The 23,657-nt window shown below is 42.0% G+C and overlaps 1 protein-coding gene across 2 annotated transcripts; it reads left to right on the plus strand.

Moving 5' to 3' along the window:
* Positions 1-9,335: 9,335 nt before the first annotated feature.
* On the plus strand, positions 9,336-23,564 carry LOC136541770 (kinesin-like protein KIN-4A). 2 transcript variants are annotated; one of them, XR_010780464.1, is made up of 26 exons: positions 9,336-10,196; positions 11,476-11,622; positions 12,043-12,192; positions 12,323-12,579; positions 12,835-13,022; positions 13,206-13,330; positions 13,599-13,635; positions 13,811-13,902; positions 14,030-14,140; positions 14,221-14,331; positions 14,557-14,650; positions 14,809-14,921; positions 19,391-19,486; positions 19,598-19,705; positions 19,783-19,899; positions 20,013-20,093; positions 20,428-20,499; positions 20,769-20,862; positions 20,957-20,988; positions 21,065-21,162; positions 21,248-21,343; positions 21,554-21,775; positions 22,116-22,272; positions 22,506-22,661; positions 22,747-23,044; positions 23,269-23,564. XR_010780464.1 is itself a non-coding variant. In XM_066533856.1 (25 exons), exons 1-25 carry the CDS (start codon positions 10,074-10,076, stop codon positions 22,966-22,968), a joined length of 3,099 nt encoding a protein of 1,032 aa, XP_066389953.1. In that variant the 5' UTR covers positions 9,336-10,073; the 3' UTR covers positions 22,969-23,564. The 2 variants fall into 2 exon arrangements, 1 of the variants encoding a protein (XP_066389953.1); XM_066533856.1 differs by having other exon boundaries at positions 22,747-23,564.
* The last annotated feature ends 93 nt before the right edge of the window (positions 23,565-23,657 follow it).

Here is a 23,657-nt window from a genome sequence, read left to right on the forward strand (position 1 = left end):
CGTCCCATGGAAGAGATGGACCCATCGAGGACCAATCCAATCCGACCCTAAACCAATTAGATCTAGACACACACAAGAGTAGCAACCGAGCTCTAAGCCCCCTTTCACTCCTTTCACTAGAGACTTGGGACATGTCTCTTTTTCGCCTGTTTATAACCCCTACTACAAACCTTCGGTGCTAGTAACATGAGCAGCAGCAACGAACTGGACATAGAGACTTTCTGCATGAACCAGTATAAACCTCGTGTCCTCTAAGCACACCATCCGAGCCAGATGCGCAATACTAGAAATTAACTCGTTGGTGGTAACTCGAAACACCGAGAATAGGGTTGTCTTCAATGGTGATGAGAAAGATGGGGTCCTCAACTGTCACTTGTGAGATGGCTTCCTCATCATCGGACGCATCCTCCACCAGAATAATATCCTCAACAGGGGTGATGGTCTGTGGCAACGAGGCTGTCGAAGGCACTGCAACAACCTTCTCAAAGGTCATCTCACCATTGATGAATCTGCACTAATCACACATGTGTCCTCAGACACCAAGGAGTCAACATGCATGCAAACCTCCACTAGAGAAGCAAGGATCAACGACATCAGTGGCTTGCTCCAAAGGTGTCTTTTGGTGAATCTCTACATCAATCGTCCTTGTGGCCACTTCCTTACCGTCAGGGTTCAACACTGTGTGAAACTCTAGCTCATCGGCGACAGGGTTTGTTGTGGAAAATAATGGAGTCAAAGAGTACCGAACTGGGGAACAAGGACCAAAAAGACCTGCCAAGTCTGCAATGTAATGGTCCTCACTTGGTGGCCCTCCGTGTTCTAGATGGTTTGCCATCCGTGCAAGCCACAACTTGATGGTTGATGTCTCAGCCCTAAAAGGACGCACCACCTCCTCAAGCTAAGATACGAAGAACTCCTAGAGATCTGAATGAAGCGACTCCATCAAAGGTCCAAACAAAGATTGAAGGTCTAAGGTCGACGATCCATGTGCAGTGCGACAATGACAAACCACATGCAGCACATCGAGGATGGTGATTAGTTAAAGCCGACAGTGGATCATGGCGACAATTTGGGGGAGATGTAGCCACAACATCTGCCCATCTCCGAGCATTCTTTAGATGGTTATGCTCAGAAGGAGAGCCGAAACATGGTGAAGCCGAGGGGGCCGGAGGCTGCAATGTCGCTCTTTATGCCCAGGATGATGACATCAGATGTAGCGGAAGGAGTCCCAACATGAGCTGACCTGATGATCACGGGCAAGACAACGTTAGCATCTTCCACGAGCCCAAGATTTGAAGGCAAGGCTACGATCGTTTCTTGACTTGGACGATGGTGAAGATGGCTGCACATAGCACCCCGACGACGAGCTATGTGAAGGGTGACTCTCTGAATGATCCTTTCTTGACTTTGTCGACGGTGATGACGGTTCACATCGTAGCCTGACGATGAGTTGTGCAAAGGGGGACTCACTGCACGGGGCACGAAAAGCCTAGAGGCCGACCGTGGAGACGACATGACTCCTCACATGCCGGTAGCAAACTACTAGAGGCGGCAGCCAGTAGAGGACCTAGAAGCGCGGAGGGCTGTGGAGAGCCTCACGGGACCCTCTGAGACGACACACCGCGAAGGAGTCAATGTCAGATCCCGCAGCAGACCGCGTTCCCCAACTGCGGCTTGTGCAGCAGGATTCGGCTACGGCCACAACAGTTACCCCTCGGGAGGGTGGTGGCGTGGACGTCGGAGATCCCCTCGGTGCAACGGCTGCCAGCGGCATGATCGTTAGATATCCCCTCGGCTACCGACGGCGGGGCGGTGTCAGGCGGTCGGGACGGCGGCGGCGGTGGTCGTCGATGGGGGTTCCGCGGCGGCGGACTATGTTGCGGCCTTCTCCGCGCCAGATCTCGATGGTCCGCTTGTTGTGCCTCCACCGGTGGGCTCTACATCTCGTCCTAGAGGGCAAGACCCCGGATCCGGGCTGCATCAGGCGGTCGGGACGGCGTTAGCAAACGTGTCGGCGTGCACTGCTCCCAACTCGCTGGTGGTGCTGCTGTTGTCGAGCATGCGAACGGGGATGGCGGAGCCGCTCGCGAGCAGAGATGCGGCGTTGGGCTCACGGACAGAGATGCTGCTGCTGCCGAGCGCGTTGACGGAGGATGGCGCCGGTCGTGAGCAGATCCAGGGAGCCCCGGGAGGGGAAGCAGCCGGGGAGAGGGAAGACCCGGGCGCCGGGCTACGCCGGTCACTTCCGCCGTCCGTCCGCCTCCTTTGGGCTGAGGGCTCTGGACTCTGCAGCTCCCGTTGGACCACAGGGGCCTGGCGACTGGACCGTTGGAGACGGCGGGGCCACGGGCGTGTGGCGGGCAGGGGCAGCCAGCGGAGTGGGGCGTGGCGGCGGGCGGCCGAGCGGGGGCAGCGCAAAGACATTCAAAATAAGTTACCATGCTCTTTTCTTACAAGAATTTTATGCTTTCATGAAGATGAAGGCCTGGCACACGAAGGAAAAGAGTGTTGACTGATGAGCGAGTATCCTTGTTTAATTTTCTATTAGGTAACGAACTATCCTACGTGTTGTTTGGTCTAGGACGGGCAATGGCAACAGTGATGCAATCAATTCCAGTGCCAATAGTCCCAGTGCAAGGGATACCGGATATTTGTTTGGCTGACCACGCGCCGCATGAGGGAAGCATGTGATGCCGAGATAGGACTCCACAAGCACGCGAAGGTAGCGGATACCGCTGAGACGGGGGTGGGAGCAACGTTCTATTAGAAAAGGATCAGTTCACGCCGTGATCTGTTACGGGCTAGTTAGTGATGAAAACGGTATGGATATTTTCCAACCGAATTCGAAACTGAATCCGTTTAGAGAGGTTGATATCTGTCCGTATCCGAGTCTGGATATCCAACATCCGATACCGTATCCGTATCCGAATACTCAAATCGCATATTTATGATATCGATATTCAATCGTATCCTATTCGACATAGTTGACACTATCCGTATTCGAATCCGAATCCGGACAGAAATATAAAAATAAATATAATATCGGTAATATCCGTCCGTATCTGATCTGTTTTTATCCCCAGGGCTAGTTGTTCCAAACGAAAAACAATGTGATCCATTTATGCTGTGAACGGATAACAAAGCTGAAAGCGCCGAAACAAACACCATCCAAGTTTCAATGCATGCTATATCCCACTAGTTTCATAATTTCTAACGTTTTTGACATGGTTTTGGTTAAAATTGTGAACTCTGATTAACAATAACTTTTAAAAATAGTTAGGTTCAAGATGATAGGGTAACATGTATATATTAATTTTAAAAGTACATTCATTATACTATATATTTGTTGTGACTTTTCAATAATGTAAATAGTAAATAGAAAATCGTAATAAAAGTTATGTTTTTAGATCCTATCAATATAATGTCCAAAGCGATATAAATTATAAAATCAAAGGGAATACATAAACAATGGTAAATGAATTCAAGAAGCCTTGTATTGATCCTATCAAATTATTGACTACGTTCTTCTCTTTTTTCCATTTTGTTTTTGGAAACAGTTACATTTAGCTTAATATATTGCCGCAACAGTGAAATCAATTGTCAAACAAATCAAGTAATGACAAGTAGTTAGTCACATAGGAAAATTTGATGACAACTAAGTCTAGCTTAGCTGGTTTCTTTTTGTGGAATCTGTTCATTTGTGTTTAAGTTTGTGATTCAACGTGGGTGTTTGATTTTTTTCAGAATCTAAAAGTGGTAGGCAACATGCTACTCAATCGGAGGCGTCTATGATAACTTCAATATCAAGATATATCGGTTCAGTTTTCTATAGATATTCATAAAGATAAAGTGTGTATGCGTGTCTCTACTGTTGGAAAAAAAAGAACAGAGAAGTTCGATGTGAGGTGACTATGATCACTATTCGTATTTTAAAATACATGTAATTTTAGAACTGAGGCAATATATTCTACTCCGTACTCACTCTCGTGGACACGTGCACAGATAGTCAAGTACTTTCTCCATTTCAAATTATAGGACATTTTGACTTTTCTAGATTCATAGATTTTGCTATACACATAAATATATATTATGTCTAGATACATAATAAAAACTATAAATCTAAAAATATCAAAACGTCTTATAGTATAGGACAGAGAAAATACTATTTATACCCAACAAATTGTAACCGCGGACCAAGATTTAAGCAACTCTTCTTATGTATGGTACTAGATAGATTAGGGGAAACTGCATTAAGGATCAAATCCTCAATTAATTTGCTCATAGAAAGAATTACATAATGGAAAAGGGTCTGCACTAGATGCTGATCAGACACCGAGATTAAGTTGTCGTGTGTGGCTATAAACTAGGCAAAACTGGTGTTTGATTGGAGTGATTTTTTTTTCTTGAAGCTAGCTAGTATCACTTGTCACTTAACTTGTAGAAGCAAGCAAATAGTAGTGTATAAAAACAATTAGTTGCACACTTGTATTTCTCCTTATATTTACGCATTATTAAGGCAAACATGAACTAACTACTGTATGAGTTTATCTATTGGGCTTGTGGAGCAAATTGATATATCTTCCTAATAACAGATTTAATAGCAATTCCAAGGGCCTCTCTAAACTTTAATCTATATTTCTCTATCCAGTCATTCCGTGACTATTCTCTTTATATATATCTCTCATGTCTCTAATAGACTTTTTAACTTTCATTTCTGTACTCTAATGGTTTATCTTTATTTTCCTTATGTGAAATAAATTCATAAAAAACTACTATATATTAAATTTAAAGAGCCATGTAGCATCTCCATTAGTAGAGAGCGAGAATGGTGATTTGGGGAGCGGAAAAGACATAGAAGTGGCGCAATGCAGAGAGCCTCCTAGAGATGCTCTAGGTCACTAGAATTATTATTTCTTAGGGCCAATTAGTTATTTCCTGGAGAGAACTTTTCTAATCCCAAAACAGCCATCAATGTCTCACTGACACATGGGTGAGTAGTTCAAATCTCCTCTAATTTGACAAATAATTATGTTCCTAGTAGTGGATCTGGCTATGATGGTCATCATTTCTGAATGTGACAAAATTAGGATCTCCTGTTCTGTAATGAAATATTTTGTTCCATGATATAGGCCTAGTCGATCATTCTTTGTAACTTGAAAGCTAGCATAAGTAAAATAATTAATTACAGTTCTTTCCTTTCATAGTGCACGCTATTCAGGACTCAGACAGTGAGACAGCCGATGAAGTTCTATTTTGCCACCTCACAAATACACAATTATTAGTTAAAAAGATAGGATGTTATGCATGATCTAGGAAGTTTCTGGTAAATCCTACACATACACGGCCCTTTAATATTTTAAATGATAATTTCACAAGCTAGTAGCATAGTGGGGTCTTCTCATCCACATACGAGTATACGACATTCCAGGTAATAATATAATGTCCATGAGGTTTACTAAAAAAACCATATAAGAAAGAGCAAAGCAACAGCGAAAAAGAAGCGGTTAAGAACGAGAAGGCAACGTATCAGGTGCAAACCAATTAACCTATATAAATTTAAAAACTACCAATATGACCACTATATGCTGATCCAATGAATGGGGTGAGAGGTGGGATTTTTTTACGCTTAAGCCCCTCACCCGCCGTCCTTTTTTTTTTTTTGCACTTAAGTACCCTCGTCCCATCCATTGGATCAGCATCCAGTGATTCTGATCATTAGTTTTTAAGTTTGCACAGGTTAGTTGATTTGCACATGATATGCTGCCGAAAAAAAGTGCAGAGAAAAAGTGCGGAGAGGTCGGTCGGTCGGTCATCGCCCATGCTGCAGGCTGTATTCTGGTACAGCTAACTTTAGGCAGTACCGCAGTGGCAGTTTACAACCAAATCTCACAAAAAAGTTTGCCCTTGGATGAAATATATATAACTTTACTGGAAAAAAAAGGATAGGCAAAATCCAACGTGAAAAAAATAATAAACCTTGAATTGTTGTTGACGCCACATGGGACTGGCTAACCACCAACTGCACCTCAGACGACGTGAAAGGGATCCAGCACTTTTTACAAAACAATATGATAATAATCAGACAATGTGATGTGTGAGATCGAGAGGGCCACCTGCCGTGCATAAACTACGGGATTAAGTCGCTATTAGGGGAGGTGAAGAGCTGGCATCAGCAACGTAACTCTCCCCGGACCAAATGTGGCCTGTGCCTGTGTGGAAACCCATCACGCCTACGCCTCCTCCGCATGACCGCCTCCACCCTGGTCTTGGTAGCCAATGGCAGCAGAATTGACGCCTCATCAGCCTCCGATCGATCGAGTTAGGAGTGTTGTTTCAGCTACTGTAGTATGTCCCATGAGCGAGTGACGTCGCCATGCTCAATGCTTGCGCCTTGCAACTTAATTATTACTCACTCATTTCAAATTATAAGTTATTCTAATTTTCTTGAAGAGTCAATTTATCTTAAGTTTGACCAAAGTTATAGAGAAAATTACAAAAAAAATTATAACATCAAATAGATATATTATAAAAATATAATTAATGAATAATCAAATGATACTTGGTTCTGACTCCTGACCACATCTAGCTAGCTCCATTCATCAATATCCTGCTGCAATTAATACTACAGTATATAATACCAAAATTGTGTGTTGTCATAGCGTTGCTGCTCTGTGTTTTTCTAGTTACTACTTTGGTGATGAACGGTGGGTGGGTAGAGTGGAGGTGAAAGCTTATTACGAGGGTGGTTCAGATCAGGAAGGAGGAGATGGGGACAGCGTTTGTTAGCAATTCAAGGGAAAAAGTTACATGAAACAAGATTCTTCCTCCATCTATCTAACGGCACGAGTTAATGCTTTTCAGCACCCAAATTTCTTGTCTACTTTAAGCTAGCCTCGTGGCTTTTAGCATCGTCGTTAAATGGTAGTATAAACAAGGCAATGATACGATAGTCTGACGATATGTTTTCCCCAGTTCTTATCTTATACAAAATCAGGTATGTTAATAAATAACAGGCCGCGCACTAAAATGTGGAATTAAAAAATATTTAAATAATTATAAATATTCAAATAATTATGGAAGACAATTCAGGATCAAAATTCAATCCAAAAAGCCAGACTTGTCAAACTTGATGAGCACATCAAAAGCAGATTAAGCAGAAATAACATTGACTTATGGGATGGTTGCAATTAACCACTTCTAGCTAGCCCAATGCAAGTGATAAAGTAACTTCAAAAATCGTAACTTGGTACTGGAGTGATTTTAAAAATCATAAGTTTTAGAGCCAGTTTTTATTCAAAAACTAGGCTGGAGCTTGTGCTTTTTTTATTTATCCTTCCAATAAAACTTGCAGCAATTTTTTTTCACGATTTTGGGAAAAAATCATTGGCTCTGCTAAACTGGTACTTATATTGCATACAAACTAGATCTGCCCTAAATTCGTGTGAATATATAACCGATAGATCATAATATAATAATCTAAGAAAACAGCCTGCTAATTAAAAATATGATTCCTGTGAGAAGGAAATTAGACTATGTCCTTTAGTAAAAGAGCCAAGGCTTCCAATGTGGGTTTCTGTTTTCGTGAATGATAAAGATAGGGCGGTGGTGAAGCTAGGGACGGAGGTCCAAGTATGGAGAAGATGTGGACAGTGCTTTCTTAATTAGCAATTGAAGGCCAAAGTTACATGAAACAAGATTGTTGGATCTAACAGCTGAAGTTACTGCTTTTAATGCATATGTTTGCTACCAATGTCTTGCATTGTGTACTTCATAGCTTGTCCATCATCGTCAAAGTGGCCTTTAGCCCCCTTTTGAGAAGTATGAAAAAAGGCTAGTTAAATAATAATAAACCTTAAGGTTATTAATTCCTTTAGGAAAAACTGCTTTCATATTTGAATTCAAGCTAAGCTAAAAAGAGCAACTAAAAGGAAGTGTAAACAACTATGAGAGATGATACTACGCCCTGTTCGTTTGGCTTATAAGCTGTACTTTTTCAGCCAACGAACATTATTTTTCTCTCACAATGAATCAAGCGAACAGGGCATAATATTAGAAAAAAAAACTGCCAAAGTTGTTGACTACAATAATTGATGGCAAATTAAATAATAAATACAATGATTTTTTTAGGAGTATTTTTGAACGGGAAAAGAGTTGCATTTAGACCGAAGGCGAAATAATAGAATACATTTGGGAGCCAATGTGTAAGTTGGTGGACGACCATGGACCATGGTGGATTATATTGGTGGTGCCCATCACTTCCTGATTGAACTAACAAACCAGTGCTGACATTTGTTATGCACAAATAAGTAGCCCATATATACACAAGTGTCATTTCCAAACTAAATCATGCTTGTTTGGCAAATACGTAAAATGCATGAAAATAAGTATGATTAAGAGCCCGTTTGGCACGGCTCCAGGTAGCTCTGGCTCTCGCCTGCAATTGCACTGTTCATCCACTGTAGCAAGAGCCGGTTTTCTCTCTCCTTCCCTCTCCCTCTCACAGACCGTCACAGTCAGCGGCTTCACCGGCGAAGCTCAAAATTTTGGCTTCGCGGACACCGTGAACAGTCCCCGAGCTACGGTGAGAGAAGGCAGCAGGAGAGAAAAAACCGGCTCCGAGCTACCGTGTTTCTTGCAGTTGGAAGCCGGAGCCGTCCGGATCTGTACCACACGGGGCCTAAGCATCGCACTCGCGCACGCGCGCGCGCGCGCTGTGTTGGTTGCAATGGGGCGGGGCGAGTAACGCTACAGTATGCGTGACTCCACATGCAGTGCGGTGGCGGTGGTGTACGTAGCTTGTCTTGTCCTGCTGCAGTTTTCCCTTGCCCTTGTCCGTTACAATTTACAATCAGCAGACTACTAGTAGCAGAGAGCAGGTGCCAGTTCTGATTTCTGGCTCCTGACTGACTGACAGGCACTGAAGCGGAGCAACAGTTATTGTTTTCATTTTACTACTATTTCTTGAGATGACAATGTCCGAGCAAGCGAATGCCAATGCGAAAAATATGAAACCAAAAAGACTGTACAGTACGTAGAAGGATTATTACAGATGCAGTAATACGTCTTGCTTGACAGGGAACTGTAAAAAGATAAATTAGCAGATAGATAGAATTTACGTCAAGACGAGAGAGAGGTGGTCAGGTCACAGGTCAGGTCGGTCAATTGTGCTTGGTGGTAGGGTGGGGCTTGGGTCACTAACAACCAAGAAGATGCCACGTCCTTGTTGCAGCGGACGAGCAGTGAGAACCAGTCTCGCCGCAGCTGCAGCTGCAGGCAGTGATTATCACTCACTCACCTTCGCCGGAAAAGGAGGAAAGGAAATAAAATACTCCAAGGAAAGGCAAGAGAGCGGCAGGGGCACCCCACAGCTCTCCCTCCACCTACACACACTCAGCTCCCTCACCTTGGCTTGCTTTGTCCTCCGTCTCCGTCTCCGTCTCCGTCTCCGTCCCCGTCTCCGTCTCCATTTCCACCCACCACCAAACACCAGGCCAAAGGATCCCCCCTCCTCTCGCCCCGCGCTCGCCTCGCCTGCCGTCCCAACTAAGAGCACCAGCACAGCAGGGAGGGGGAATCATCAGGGCAGCAAGATCCGAGCAGGAGGGGCAAGCAGCATTTGTAGCCTCAGCTCAATTGCCGCAGCTGCGGTTGGATTGGATCGGCGGCAAGGCAAGGTGGTGGTGGTGGTGGTTGTTGCAGAAGTGACGGTGAAGTTTTCCTCGTTCGCTGCTTCACCTAGGTCTGGCCAGCTGAGCCTCCCGAGGCTACCAACATCTCCAGCTCCATCTCTATCTACTCTGCACGAACAGAGAGAGGCAGGCGGCGGCGGAGGAGGATTGATCCATTCATCCAGCCATCTATCCATCCATCTGTCCGTCGGTGGTGGTGGACTGTTGGTAGTGGCTGCTGTTACTCGCCACTCACCATCCACCTCCTTTAGTCCTTTGCTTCACTCCTCCTCTTCCTATCCTCCCCTGTCTTATTGCCCTCCCTGTTCTTGGTGCTGCTTGCATTGAGAGAAAGAGAAGAGATATAGAAAGTGGTCGCTAATTGAATGGTCGTCGGTGGGCACGATGACCATGGAGCATGGCGAGGATTGCTGCGTCAAGGTGGCGGTCCACGTACGCCCGCTCATCGGCGACGAAAAGCTGCAGGGCTGTAAGGACTGCGTCGCCGTCGTGCCGAGCAAACCACAGGTACCATCAGTTCTGCCATTTTTGGACTGCGAATTCTTGTTTCGTTGCTGGGGATGGATGAATTCTGAATTCTTTGGGTGTTTCTGGCCCTGTCTGTGTCTTCCTGCGGCCATTCCTTGTTTATCTGTATCTGCATGACCCAATTCAGACTGTGGATTGACTGACTCCTGCCAATCAGTATTTTTAGAAATCTGCCTGTCCTGGTATTTTCCCCTGTTTTCTAGTACAATTTTCAGAGACATTTTGACACTGTCTTGCAGAGTTTCAGGATGTTTTTTTTTTCCTATTCTATCTTGCACCGGTGAGAGTCTGTTTCGCCAACAAGAGCACAGCAGAGCAGAGATAAACTGACCATGTCGAAACCTTCCCCCCATTCTTGGAAAAATCAAGATCTCTCTTCTCTCTATATATAGGAGTATATGTGAAAAAATCAAGGAGGAATGGAATCTAGGTTGCTTCTTCCGTTCTTCTCTCTGAGTAGCCTCTGACAGAGATGCCCAGAATTTCTCTTCTTTCTTTTCATTAATTCAGTTTTAGGAAGAAGAAAAAAAAGTGTCGGCAGGGCCAAATCTTGCACATTTTTGGTGCGAACTTGTGCCCAATCTTGCTCATGTTCTTGTTTTCCTTTGTCTAGCTAGGCAGGAGTCCTGTCAGCATCGCGCAGTAATATTAAATCATAACTCTGATTTGTCATTATTTTTTTGGCCAACTTTTGTTGATCAGACTCTCCACATCTCTCCACCATTGCTTGCTTCCTTTTTTTTCTTCACCAAAATTTAATCATTTTTTAGGAAAAAAAAGTGTTATACTTACTAATCCTCCGGTAAGTGGATGAGTAACCATGAGATCTGTTGGATCAGACTTTTACACTTGTTTTGGGTTCTCTAGATGCTCTCTCTATTTCCAGCTGCCAGCCAGCCAGGCAGCCTTGTTACACCGTACCTTTCTTTCTTGGGTTTCCTCACGATACCAATGATGATGATCTCTCTGTTGTTTTTTAACAATCGTTTTTGGCTGATGCATTTTGTGGTGAAGATGAAAAGGAACTTTCATTCCTTGCCTCCCATACCCATACCCATACCAATGATGATGATGATATGCAGCACATGCATGTGTCATGTGTGGGCCTTCCATGACTTTGTTGCTTTTACCAACTGGGTTTCTGTCTACACTACTAGTCTACTACTACTACAGTATGCTCATGCTCATCATCATTAGATAGACAGGCTGACATTTGATTTGACCACCATTTTTGTGTATTTTGTTTTCCATCGTGCAGGTCCAGATCGGCAGCCATTCCTTCACCTTCGACCATGTTTACGGCAGCACCGGAACGCCGTCGGCGGCCATGTTCGACGAGTGCGTCGCGCCGCTGGTCGACGGCCTCTTCCAGGGGTACAACGCTACCGTGCTCGCCTACGGCCAGGTTCGTATCCTTCTATCTATCTTCTTCGTCGACCACCGCATGCCCTGCCCTCGGTCGGTCCTCCCCTCCCTCAATCATTTGGCTCGCATCCCATGTGCCATTGATACCGCCAAAGAGCTGAAAAGCTTGGACCACCGAGTTGGGGCCTAGCACACGGCAAAAGCCAGCAGCACAACATGTGGTCTGGTGCTGGGCCTGGGATGGAGCACCAATTACCTGCTTCTTCTTTTTTTCTCCAGCTGTTTGTGACACGATGATGATGGGGTCGACTGTGTCTCTGTGCTCCTAGAACCCCCAAATGCTCATCATTTCAGTTTCAGCCCTGTTTGGATATATAGAGGGCATTTGGATCCTAATCAATCCATCAAATCATGATGCTTAGCTTTAATACATTTTTTTTCTTCATTTTGTCCTCACCAGACCGGATCAGGGAAGACGTATACCATGGGGACTGCCTGCAAGGAGGGATCGCATATGGGGATCATCCCACGAGCCATGGCTGCACTGTTTGACAAGATTGAGAACCTGAAAAGCCAAGTGGAGTTTCAGTTACGCATATCGTTCATCGAGGTACAAGAATCGTTCCATATTCTTGCATGTGAATAAAATGTCAAATCTGTTCTATTGAGATCTTATATGTGGAACTTTGTTTTTTGTTAATGTAATATGTGGAACCCTGCTGTGCATATGTTTTTCGCAGATTCTGAAAGAAGAGGTGAGGGATCTGCTTGACCCTACTGCTGCTACTGTGGGCAAAGTTGAGAATGGCAATGGGCACGCAAAACTGTCTGTGCCAGGGAAACCCCCTGTGCAGATCCGAGAGGCATCAAATGGAGTCATAACGCTAGCTGGATCGACTGAAGTGCATGTCAGCACTCAGAAGGAAATGACTGCATGCCTTGAACAAGGTTCCCTGAGTCGCGCAACTGGAAGTACCAACATGAACAACCAGTCAAGGTTGGCCACATCATCCTAACCTGACTTTATCTTTGTACAATGGATGGAGAATATTTACCAATTATAATGAATGACAATAAGCAGATCATTAAGCCTGTCAAATTCATAATTGATGCATGAGAAGTTGTAATTTATTGCTTTTTATGTTTACCTTGGTGTTCCATGTGTTAAGATTAAGAACATTCCTTGATATTCTATTATCATTATGATGCTTGTTTTCAATGAACCTTATGCTCTGGTTTCACCATGTAATAGTCGTTCCCATGCCATCTTCACAATCACATTGGAGCAGATGCGCAAAACAGATCCCATCATGACTGCAGATGGAATGCCTATTGAAGAGATGAATGAAGACTATCTCTGTGCCAAACTGCATTTAGTAGATCTTGCTGGATCAGAACGGGCTAAGAGAACGGGTTCAGATGGCCTGCGCTTCAAGGAAGGCATGCTTGCTTCTTGTTTATCCAAACTCTTATCCTACATTTTTTCTTTTTTTTTTCTCGAAAACGCAGGAGAGCTGCGCTTCATTATACTAAGAAGAAAATACGGGACAAGAACCCAAACACCCACACACACACTCTACACACACCAAACTAATTAAAGGCTATTTATACTTTGTCATATAGGTGTTCACATCAACCGAGGACTTCTCGCTCTCGGCAATGTCATAAGTGCTCTTGGAGATGAGAAAAAAAGGAAAGAAGGTGCTCACGTTCCTTATCGGGACAGCAAACTCACTCGTCTTTTGCAGGTATAATTTTTGGTCACCTATAAATACAAGAAAGTTATTGATTTCATTGAGCACTTTATAGTAGTGTTCAGAAAAATAGCTATGCTCAACTCATTTTTACTCTTTCAGCAGTTAATATTTTCCAACCTAATAGAAACCTATTGATATTTTCGTCTCCAGCGTGTTCATGGAATTCATATTACTACATGCTATTGATATTTTCATCCGTAGTGTGTTCAAGGAATTCATATTACTGACTACTCCTGTATCATCTGCTTTGTCTATACAGGACTCCCTAGGTGGAAATAGCAAGACTGTCATGATAGGTAATTTATCTTGTCAGAGATTGCTCCATTTTCTTTCCTTCTACCTAGAATTTGCTAATATAAGTGGCATTGAAAATAGCAGTCCAAGAATATTTGTTTCACTACAAAAAAGACTTAAAAAAGTGTTGCTTCAGCTTACACTCGCCTGACATTAATATATCTTTTTCTCCTGCAGCTTGCATAAGTCCAGCAGATATTAATGCTGAAGAGACATTAAACACTTTGAAATATGCTAACCGGGCACGTAATATCCAAAATAAACCAATTGTGAGTCTGTTACTTCTTGTCTCTTCAGAAACCTAATTGACATGTTCTTAGTTGTTTCTTATCCAGGATGTATCTTGATTTCTCTTCTCATTCAATGTCTGATGTGTTGATGAAACTGAATTTTCAGGTCAATAGAAATCCTGTTGCTGATGAGATGAAAAGAATGCGCCAGCAGATTGAATATTTGCAAGCAGAGCTTGTTTCGGCTCGAGGAGGAGTCGCATCAGATGATGTTCAGGTAAATATCCTCAACAAACTTAGACTGTAAAAGACATCCAATAGCAATAAGAATCATAATAACAAGACTTCAATTTTCAGGGTCTCAAAGAGAGGATTTCATGGCTTGAACAAACAAATGAAGACCTTTGCAGGGAACTATATGATATTCGCAGCCGGTCTCAGAATGATCCATGTGAACCTGAAATACAAGTATGCCACAGAGTCCTTGTGCACTCTTTTGTATGTTGAACATTTAGGCAACCACATGACTTGCACCTCTTGTTCTTTGATGATAAGTTTTATCCCCTCACTTGTAGACAGAGAGAAACAATGACTTAACAAAGCGCCTACTAGACATTTGTTTTCTCCACGGAATTTCTCTCAAGTCACATAGTGCTTGAGCTAGACCATAACAAATTCTGCTCTTTGTTCCAGAGAACTTTAAATGGCTTTACCAAAAGCGAAGGGCTCAAAAGAAGCTTGCAAAGCACAGATCCATTTGATGTCCCGATGACTGACTCAGTAAGAGGTAATTTCTTGGTACCTCTATGATTTCTTCATCATAGTATTCAGAGGTATTGCTTCCTTTTCACCATGGCTCTTAGCATCAAGGAGATACCATTAACATGTTCTTTGTGTAGTTATATTGATTTCTGCATATCCATCGATGTCCCCTTCCTGCTGCAGGCAACCCTAAGGATATTGAAGATGAAGTAGCTAAAGAATGGGAACACACAATGCTGCAGGATAGCTTGGGCAAGGAGTTGAATGAATTAAACCGACAACTTGAGCAAAAGGAGGTATTGGATATCTAACAATAAGAATTATGTTCATGATTGTAAATTTCTAGTCAATGTACATTTCGTTAAAGGTCCTTGTGCTTCTTATTGCAATATATTTTTAGCATTGTTTCTGTTCTCAACATAGCAGGTCCTAAGCCCTGGTAAAGGAGGAGGGTTGTGATAGGCGTGGCGAGCCAACGTTAAATCTAGCCATTCTAATGGAGATGAAACTCGAAAGAAAACCGTTGGGGCGTAGCCCTCTTAGCGACGCGCCATACTGGAACCCGGGTATGGTGTTAAATGGGCAAGGGCCGGGTCAGCACCCCCTTGATGACACGCCGTGTCGCGATCTGGGTATGGTGTCAAGTGAGCAAGGATCGGGTCGTCGCTTCCTTAGTGGCGCACTACATTGGCGCACGGGGTAGTAAAAAATGAGTAAGGGTCTTCACATCTGAGTCGACGGGTGCGAAGGGTAAGGAAGCTAGTCGAACCAACTAGGATCTATTTAGGTAGTTGAAATGTAGGGTCGCTTACAGGTAGGGATGAAAACGGATCGGATACGGACGGATATCACCAATATTACATTTGTTTTTATATTTCTGTCCGGATTCGGATTCGAATACGGATAGTGTCAACTATGTCGGATAGGATACGATTAGATATCGACATCATAAATATGCGATTTGAGTATTCGGATACGGATACGGTATCGGATGTTGGATATTCGGACTCGGATATAGACAGATCTCAACCCCTCTAAACGGATTTGGTTTCGAATACGGTCGGAAAATATCCGTACCGTTTTCATCCCTACTTACAGGTAAGTTAAGAGAATTAGTTGATACCGCGACTAGGAGGCGTGTAATTATATTATGTGTTCAAGAGACTAAATGGAAGGGTTAGAAGGCGAAGGAGGTGGACAATACATGTTTCAAGCTTTGGTACACAGGTACAGTCGCGAATAGAAATGGAGTAGGAGTTTTGATTGATAAGAGCCTCAAGATTGGTGTGGTGGGAGTGAGAAGGCAAGGAGATAGGATTATCTTAGTCAAGCTTGTCGTTGGTGATATGGTCTTAAACGTAATTAGTGCGTATGCCCCCAAGTAGGCCTCGACGAGAGTGCTAAGAGACAGTTCTGGAAAGACTTTGATGACCTGATTAGAGCTATACCTAGTAGTGAGAAGATTTTTATAGGAGGAGATTTTAATGGGCATGTAGGTACTACAAGCGTAGGTTTTGAGGCAGTTCATGGAGGTTTTGGGTATGGTAATAGGAATCAGGAGGGGGGGGGAAGTTCTGGACTTCACGGTAGCTTTTGACCTGATGATAGCCAATACTTTCTTTAGAAAGAGAGAATCTCATCTAGTGACCTTCAGTAGCAGACAACACTCTAGCTAGATTGACTTTGTCCTCGCAAGAAGAAAGGACAAACAAGTATGCTTGGGTTGCAAGGTGATACCAGGGGAGTGTGTTGTTTCTCAACATAAGATTTTGGTGGCAGACTTTCATTTTCAGGTGCGTGCCCGTAGGGATAAACAAGCTAAGATTGAAAGAACAAAGTGGTAGAAACTGAAAGAGGAGACGTCAGAGGTATTCAGGGAAAGAGTTATCAAAGAGACCTCTTGGAAGGAAGGAAGGTGGCCTTAGAGGTGTGTGGAGTAACCAAAAGAAGTGGAGGCGAGGCTAAAGATACTTGGTGATGGAACGAGGAAGTCCAAAGGGCTATTAAGGAGAAGAAAGAATGTTATAAACACATGTGCCATGACAGGAGTATGGACAACATAGAGAAGTATAAGGTGGCAAAGAAGACTGCAAAGCGAGCTGTAAGTGTGGCAAAGGATAGAGCGTATAAGGATCTTTACCAACATTTGAGTACGAAGGAAGGAGAGAAGCACATCTATAGGATGGCTAGGGTTCATGAGAGAAAGACAATGGACTTCAATTAAGTTAAGTGCATTAAGGATGAAAGGGAACACTCTTGGTGAAGGAGGATGAGATCCGACATCGATGGCAAGAGTATTTTGATAAATTGTTCAATGGTGAGAATACGGATACAACCTTTCAGTTGGATGACTCTTTTGATGACACCAATAGGCGCTTTGTGCGGAGAATCCAAGAATCTGATGTCGGAGACGTTGAAAAGGATGAAAGGAGGTAAGGCGATGGGATCGGATGGTATCCCAATCGAGGTGTGGAGATGCTTCGGGGACATAGCTATAGTATGGCTAACCAAGCTGTTCAACCATATTTTTCGATTGAATAAGATGCCTGACTAGTGGAGGAGAAGTATATTGGTACCGATCTACAAGAATAAAGGGGATATTCAAAGTTGTACTAATTACCGGGGAATTAAGTTGATGAGCCATATTATGAAGCTATGGGAGAGAGTTATTAAGCATCGCTTGAGAACAATAACGCGGGTCTCTATGAATCAATTTGGTTTCATGCCCGTAAAATCAACCATGGAAGCTATTTTCTTAATAAGACAAGTTATATAATGGTATAGGGAGAAGAAGGAGGACCTACACATGTTTATTGACTTGGAGAAAGCTTATGATAAAATACCAATGAATGTTATGTGGTGGGCTTTGGATAAACATAAAGTCCCAACGAAGTACGTCGGGCTCATAAAGGACATGTACAACAATATTGTGACTAGTGTTCGAATAAGTGATGGAGACACGGATGACTTCCCGATTAGGATAGAACTACATCAAGAGTCAGCTTTGAGCTCTTATCTGTTTACCTTAGTGATGGATGAGGTCACAAGGAACATACAAGGGGACATCCCTTGGTGTATGCTTTTCGCGGACGATTTAGTGCTAGTTGATGAAAGCCGGATAGGAGTGAATCAGAAACTGGAGTTATGGCGGAAGACTTTGGAGTCCAAAGGTTTTAGACTCAGTAGAACTAAAACTGAGTATATGAGATGTGACTTCGGTACTACTACTCGGGAGGAGGAAGATAGTAATTAGGAAGGTCAAGTAGTGCCTAGGAAGGATACATTTCGATATTTAGGATCAATGCTACAGAGAGACGGGGATATTGATGAAGATATTAGCCATAGAATCAAAGCAGGGTGGATGAAGTGGCGCCAATCATCTGGTGTCCTATTTGACAAAAGGGTACCACAGAAGCTAAAAGGCAAGTTTTATAGGACGGTGATTAGACCTGCTATATTGTATGGTGCAGAATGTTGGCCTACGAAAAGACGACATGTTCAACAGATAAGTGTCACGGAAATGCGTATGTTGCGTTGGATTTGCGGTCATACAAGAAGGGATCGAGTTTGGAACGATGATATACGTGATAGATTAGGGGTAGCACCAATTGAAGAAAAGCTTATCCAACACCGGTTGGGATGGTTTGGACATGTCTAATAGAGACCTCCAGAGGCACCAGTGCGTAGTTGAATCCTAAGCGAGGATAGTAACCTGAAGAGAGGTAGAGGAAGACCGAAGTTGACTTAGGGTAGATGCAATAAAATGAGACTTGAAAGGATGGAATATACCCAAAGACTTAGCTTTAGATAGGAGTGCTTGGAAAACAGCTATTCACGTGCCTGAACCTTGATTGCTTCTGCTGGGTTTCAACTCTAGCGTACCCCAACTTGTTTGGGACTTAAAGGCTTTGTTGTTGTTGTTGTTGTTGTTCTGGAGGACTATGTTCACCTCCACATTACCACATATTGTGCCATCGTGTTGTGTATATAATAAAAGAACTTGGTCAATTTCAAGTAGAAGAGGAATCAAACTAGAGGTGGGGGTGTAAATTCACACATCCAACCAACATGTTGCACTCTCGTGTATGATCCTATAGCATCTGACAGCTGTAGGGTTCCTATCTGACCAGTAAAGCAAAAGATTGAAGGCTGAAAGTACAAAGTCAATTTCTTAGAAGTACAAACTCTTAGGATTGATAGTCATTATAGTGCCAGACTTCTCTTTGTTTTGTTTAGGCTGGGTGCTTTTATGCAGAGGCTGGAAGTGAGTTCATGATTATTGTATCAACTCGATGTAATAATTGTGAATTAATAAAATCCTTCCTCTATCAATTTTTTTAGAAGTAATAAAATAATAAGGAATTACACTAATGTATTCATCTAAAATGTTACGCTTACAATGGTTCTGTAAACGTGCAACACTCTGACTTTGAAAGGCATCATTAACTGCACCATTTTTATTCTTGTAAGTTACTCCCTTTGGACTACGACCAGTTTATAAGTTGCAGTTTGACATGCACTGTTTCTCAAGTTACACTTTGACAATTAATTCATTTTATATTATATTGTTTATCATTATAAGATTATGATTATTGGATCGCAAATTTGATTACAAATCTAATTGCATCAACTATGTATTACAATAGTTAAAAATTATTGGCCAAATGTTGGGTCAATGATTGTAAAGTTTGAATCTAGGTTGTAAAACTGAAGTTAATTGTTGTGGTTTCCAAGAAACTTACCTAGATTTATCAAACGCCTGCAGTCTGAGATGAAAATGTACGGATGTGATACGGTTGCACTTAAGCAGCACTTCGGAAAGAAACTTATGGAGCTTGAAGAAGAGAAAAGGGCAGTACAGGTCTGTTAAATTATTTTATTGTACTATAGAAGATCACAACGGAGTGGTATGTTGCTAGACCATGCAAATGAATACTTTTGATCTTACAAAGGAAATTCTGAATAATTTCAGCAAGAGAGGGACAGATTGTTGGCTGAAGTTGAAAGCCTAAATGCTGATGGCCAAACGTATAAACTCCGAGATGCGCAGCTGCAGAAACTAAAATCCCTTGAATCCCAGGTGAATAGCATTTCACATTGCATTTGAAAATTTTTACCTTCTTTGATACTTCTTACTCAACACAATATTGTCTTCAGATTCTAGACCTAAAGAAAAAGCAGGAGAACCAAGTTCAGCTTTTGAAGGAAAAGCAAAAGAGCGATGAAGCTGCTAAGAAACTGCAAGAAGAAATTCATTTTATAAAAGCGCAAAAGGTTCCCTTCCTTTTCTCATCTCTTCTATAATTTTGATTTGTCACTTGTCTCATTCTTCATACATGATAATAATATGAACTCATTTGCATTAATCCAATTATTGATGTTGTCAGGTTCAACTACAACACAAAATTAAACAGGAAGCGGAACAGTTCAGGCAATGGAAAGCTACCCGTGAGAAGGAACTTCTTCAGGTATGAACTATCAATTTTAGTTATTATTGTATACAACCTCATGTATAGTATTCACCAGAACTACTATATGCGAGGTTTTATACTATAATAGTAGTCACCAAAACTAAATGCAAAATGATAATTCAGAAATGTATAATCGATCAACACAAGATTGAGGTTAAACTGATGACCATATGTACTTGCTGATCCATGCTCGTATTTATTTCCTACCGCCCGCTTTAATCTCCAGTAGTTATATAATTATTCAGGCTTTTGACTTAAATTTTTAATAGTTGAAGTAAGACCATTTTAAGAAGCAAGATTCACTAATTCTGCCAATTTGTTCTATAAACAGTTACACAAAGAGGGACGGAGAAATGAGTATGAACGCCACAAGCTTCAAGCACTTAATCAGCGGCAGAAATTGGTCAGTTTCTTTCCTAAAGTGATGACAAAAGAAATGTTGTTCTATGAAAATTACAAAAGAAAACAAATGAATAAAAAAAGCTTATTACATATTAGGCACTAGCCAATATTTTTACAGTACCTTTTTCCCACAAAACAGCTTCCTTCTAAACACTTTCCTTTAATTTTTCAAATTTTCAATTCTTTTATTCTAAAGCTCCCTTCTAAAACATTTTCATTTTGCATTTCAATTTATTCTAACTGCTAGAGTCGACAAAATTTTGTTTGCAGGTTTTGCAAAGGAAGACTGAAGAGGCTGCTATGGCTACCAAAAGGCTAAAAGAGATACTAGAAGCTAGGAAATCTTCCGCCCGTGACAGTTCTGGTACCTTTCTCTGCATCGTGACATTATGTATTTGTGTATAATAAAAATAGTTTCAATCTAATGGTTCCACTGTTCTCCTTCCCTCTAAACATAGCTGTCACTAATGGTACATCTCCAGGCTCTAACGTAAGATTATCCATACCTAACGTTCTTAAGTTTATTTACACAATTTATACCTAAAGCCATTCTTGATATAACACAGATGAGTGAGAGATCGCTGCAAAAATGGTTTGATCAAGAGCTTGAAGTTATGGTGCATGTGCATGAAGTCCGAAATGAATACGAAAAACAAAGCCAACTGTATGTAACTCTTATTTTTGCTGTCATTATATGGACTTATAGGCTTTATGGATTTTTCACCGGAAGCTTTTTTTTGTTATTGAAGGCGCGCTGCACATGGTGAGGAGCTTGCCATTTTGAAACAAGACGATATACGAGCTGGTGGATCTAGCCCCCAAAGAGGGAAGAATGGAAACACTAGGTGATTGTTATCTCCTCTTTTGTTTGATACTAGGTATCCATTGCTTGTATTTAATTCGCATAAGGAAAAACAGTATACCCATTACACATAGCAAGATGTCCAATGCAGTCCTCTAATACGCTTTGAACATATTTAATCTGCTTCTTATCTTAAGTGACAATTAGGGTATCCAAATACTAATGCATTTTTTACTGCATTTTTATTTCTCAGGACAAATACCTTGTCACCAAATGCAAGACAAGCTAGGATAGCATCACTTGAGAGCATGGTGACAATCTCTTCAAATACTCTTGTTGCAATGGCTTCTCAACTCTCAGAAGCTGAAGAAAGAGAGCGTGCCTTCTCTGGCCGAAGTCGTTGGAATCAATTGCGGTCAATGGGGGAGGCAAAGAGCTTACTGCAGTATATCTTTAATGTTGCTGCTGATGCAAGGTTATGTTTTTGTTTTTTTTTTTGTTTTGGTTCTTCATTTCATATTATGACATGACCTATCCCTCTCGAAGTTCTCAACTACTAAAGTTTGGAACTAAAAAATCGTCCCTTAAAAAAGAAATAGATGAAAATCCATTACACTGATGCTTTTTCTTAGAATCTGATACCACTTCAAAGTAGAATGGTTACCTGTTCTCTTAATTTTGTTTGACACCTATTGGGGGAAAAGACTCAACCACGGGAAGATGCCCATGGCTGTTTTGCAAAGCCAAGTTCTTGCCATACTTTTGCCTTCAAAAAATCAGTGATAATCCTCTAAAATGTTAAAATATTGTTTCAGATGCCAAGTAAGGGAGAAGGAAGTGGAGATCAAGGAAATGAAGGAACAAATGACAGAGCTTGTGGGCATTCTTCGACACAGTGAATCATGCAGAAGAGAAATGGAAAAGCAGCTCAAGCAAAGAGAACAGACAGCTCCAATGGCCACTACACCTCCGGTATGATTTCTCCCAGCATCGTGCATGATTTTAACCAATGTTGACGTGCAATCAATATGTACAGTTTAAGCAGGAGAAAATCATTGCTTGTCCTAGGATACAATGATATATAAACGATTCACTTTGACCTTAACAATGTAATATATAAACGATTCATTTTGACCTTAACAATATAATAAATAAAAAGCAAAAATGAACATATGACATTAAAGCTACTAATTTCACTGTTACAGAAAAGTGGAAATGGCACGGCAAAGCACTCTGCTGATGACCCCAACACACCACTGTCCCCTGTTGCCGTTCCTGCACAGAAGCAGCTTAAGTATTCTGCTGGTATTGTAAATAGCCCCAGCAAAGGGATTGCTGCGATAAAAAAAGAGCAACTTAAGGTATCTACTAGTATCATATTGTATCTCATCATCATTGTTGCCATCTGTCGCTATTTAATACCTTCATTGACAATTTTTAATGCAGATGGTTCCTATTGCACAGTTGTCTGTGGGGAGGAAAGTTTCAATAGCAGGGCAATCAGGAAAGCTCTGGAGGTGGAAAAGGAGCCATCACCAGTGGCTGCTGCAGTTCAAGTGGAAGTGGCAGAAGCCATGGAACTTGTCTGAGATGATCCGAAACAGTGATGAAACAATCACGAGGATTAGGCCCAGACCTCAACTTCTTCCACATAAACCTCATAAGTGATGTGAAAGGGACTTATTTTTGTCTCAACATGAACTGACACGGTTTGCAAACCTACACAGCTAACTACCTGCACAAGGTAACAAAGCAGTTAATACTCCATGAGATCTCCTTCGTGCTTGTTTTTACTGGGCCACGGGATCGACAAGTATGTGTTGATTGGGTGGCTGTTGTCTATGGATGTAAATTCGTGCGTATAAAGTGAGATGTCAACGTAGAGAAAAAAAGTAGTTAGTGGGTGAGTGAGCAGAGTGAATGGGCATTCTTTCATGCAAATACTGAGCACAATGCTTAATGTTTCAGCCTTCTCTGACGGTGACATGTCGATAGTTGGTGTTCGTCTTCATAAAGGAATCTGTCAAAGGAAGGCGCCTTGTAAAGTCTTTCTTGTGCTGTTGTGTGATAGATTTGTGTGAAGGGTATTAACCGAAAGTTGAATGCTTTTTGTGCTCGAGTGATAGTCTATTTTCCCCTTCTTCTTTTGTTTGTTGATACTAAAGATGAGAGAAGTCAAGTGACATTAATTTGGTTTTGCTAGGAGTATTGTGATGTAATGCAGAGACTTGTTCCCCTATATCAATCCACCCTTTTAATCTATATATTGTGGACTACGGATTGCTGACCAAATGTGAAATCAGGACTTTCATCTTCATGTGCAATGTACCTCTAAAATTGCAGCCAGAAAGCAGCAG

This window comes from Miscanthus floridulus, chromosome 3 (assembly GCF_019320115.1).
Source record: "Miscanthus floridulus cultivar M001 chromosome 3, ASM1932011v1, whole genome shotgun sequence".
NCBI classification, from domain to species: domain Eukaryota; kingdom Viridiplantae; phylum Streptophyta; class Magnoliopsida; order Poales; family Poaceae; genus Miscanthus; species Miscanthus floridulus.

What these genes read in the sequence shown, in the direction of transcription:
- LOC136541770 (XM_066533856.1), top strand. Translation starts at nt 10,074, where the DNA reads ATGACCATGGAGCATGGCGAGGATTGCTGCGTCAAGGTGGCGGTCCAC. An exon ending in TCGTGCCGAGCAAACCACAG is followed by an intron (nt 10,197 to 11,475) that starts GTACCATCAGTT and finishes TCCATCGTGCAG; the next exon opens with GTCCAGATCGGCAGCCATTC. An exon ending in GATGACTGACTCAGTAAGAG is followed by an intron (nt 14,651 to 14,808) that starts GTAATTTCTTGG and finishes TTCCTGCTGCAG; the next exon opens with GCAACCCTAAGGATATTGAA.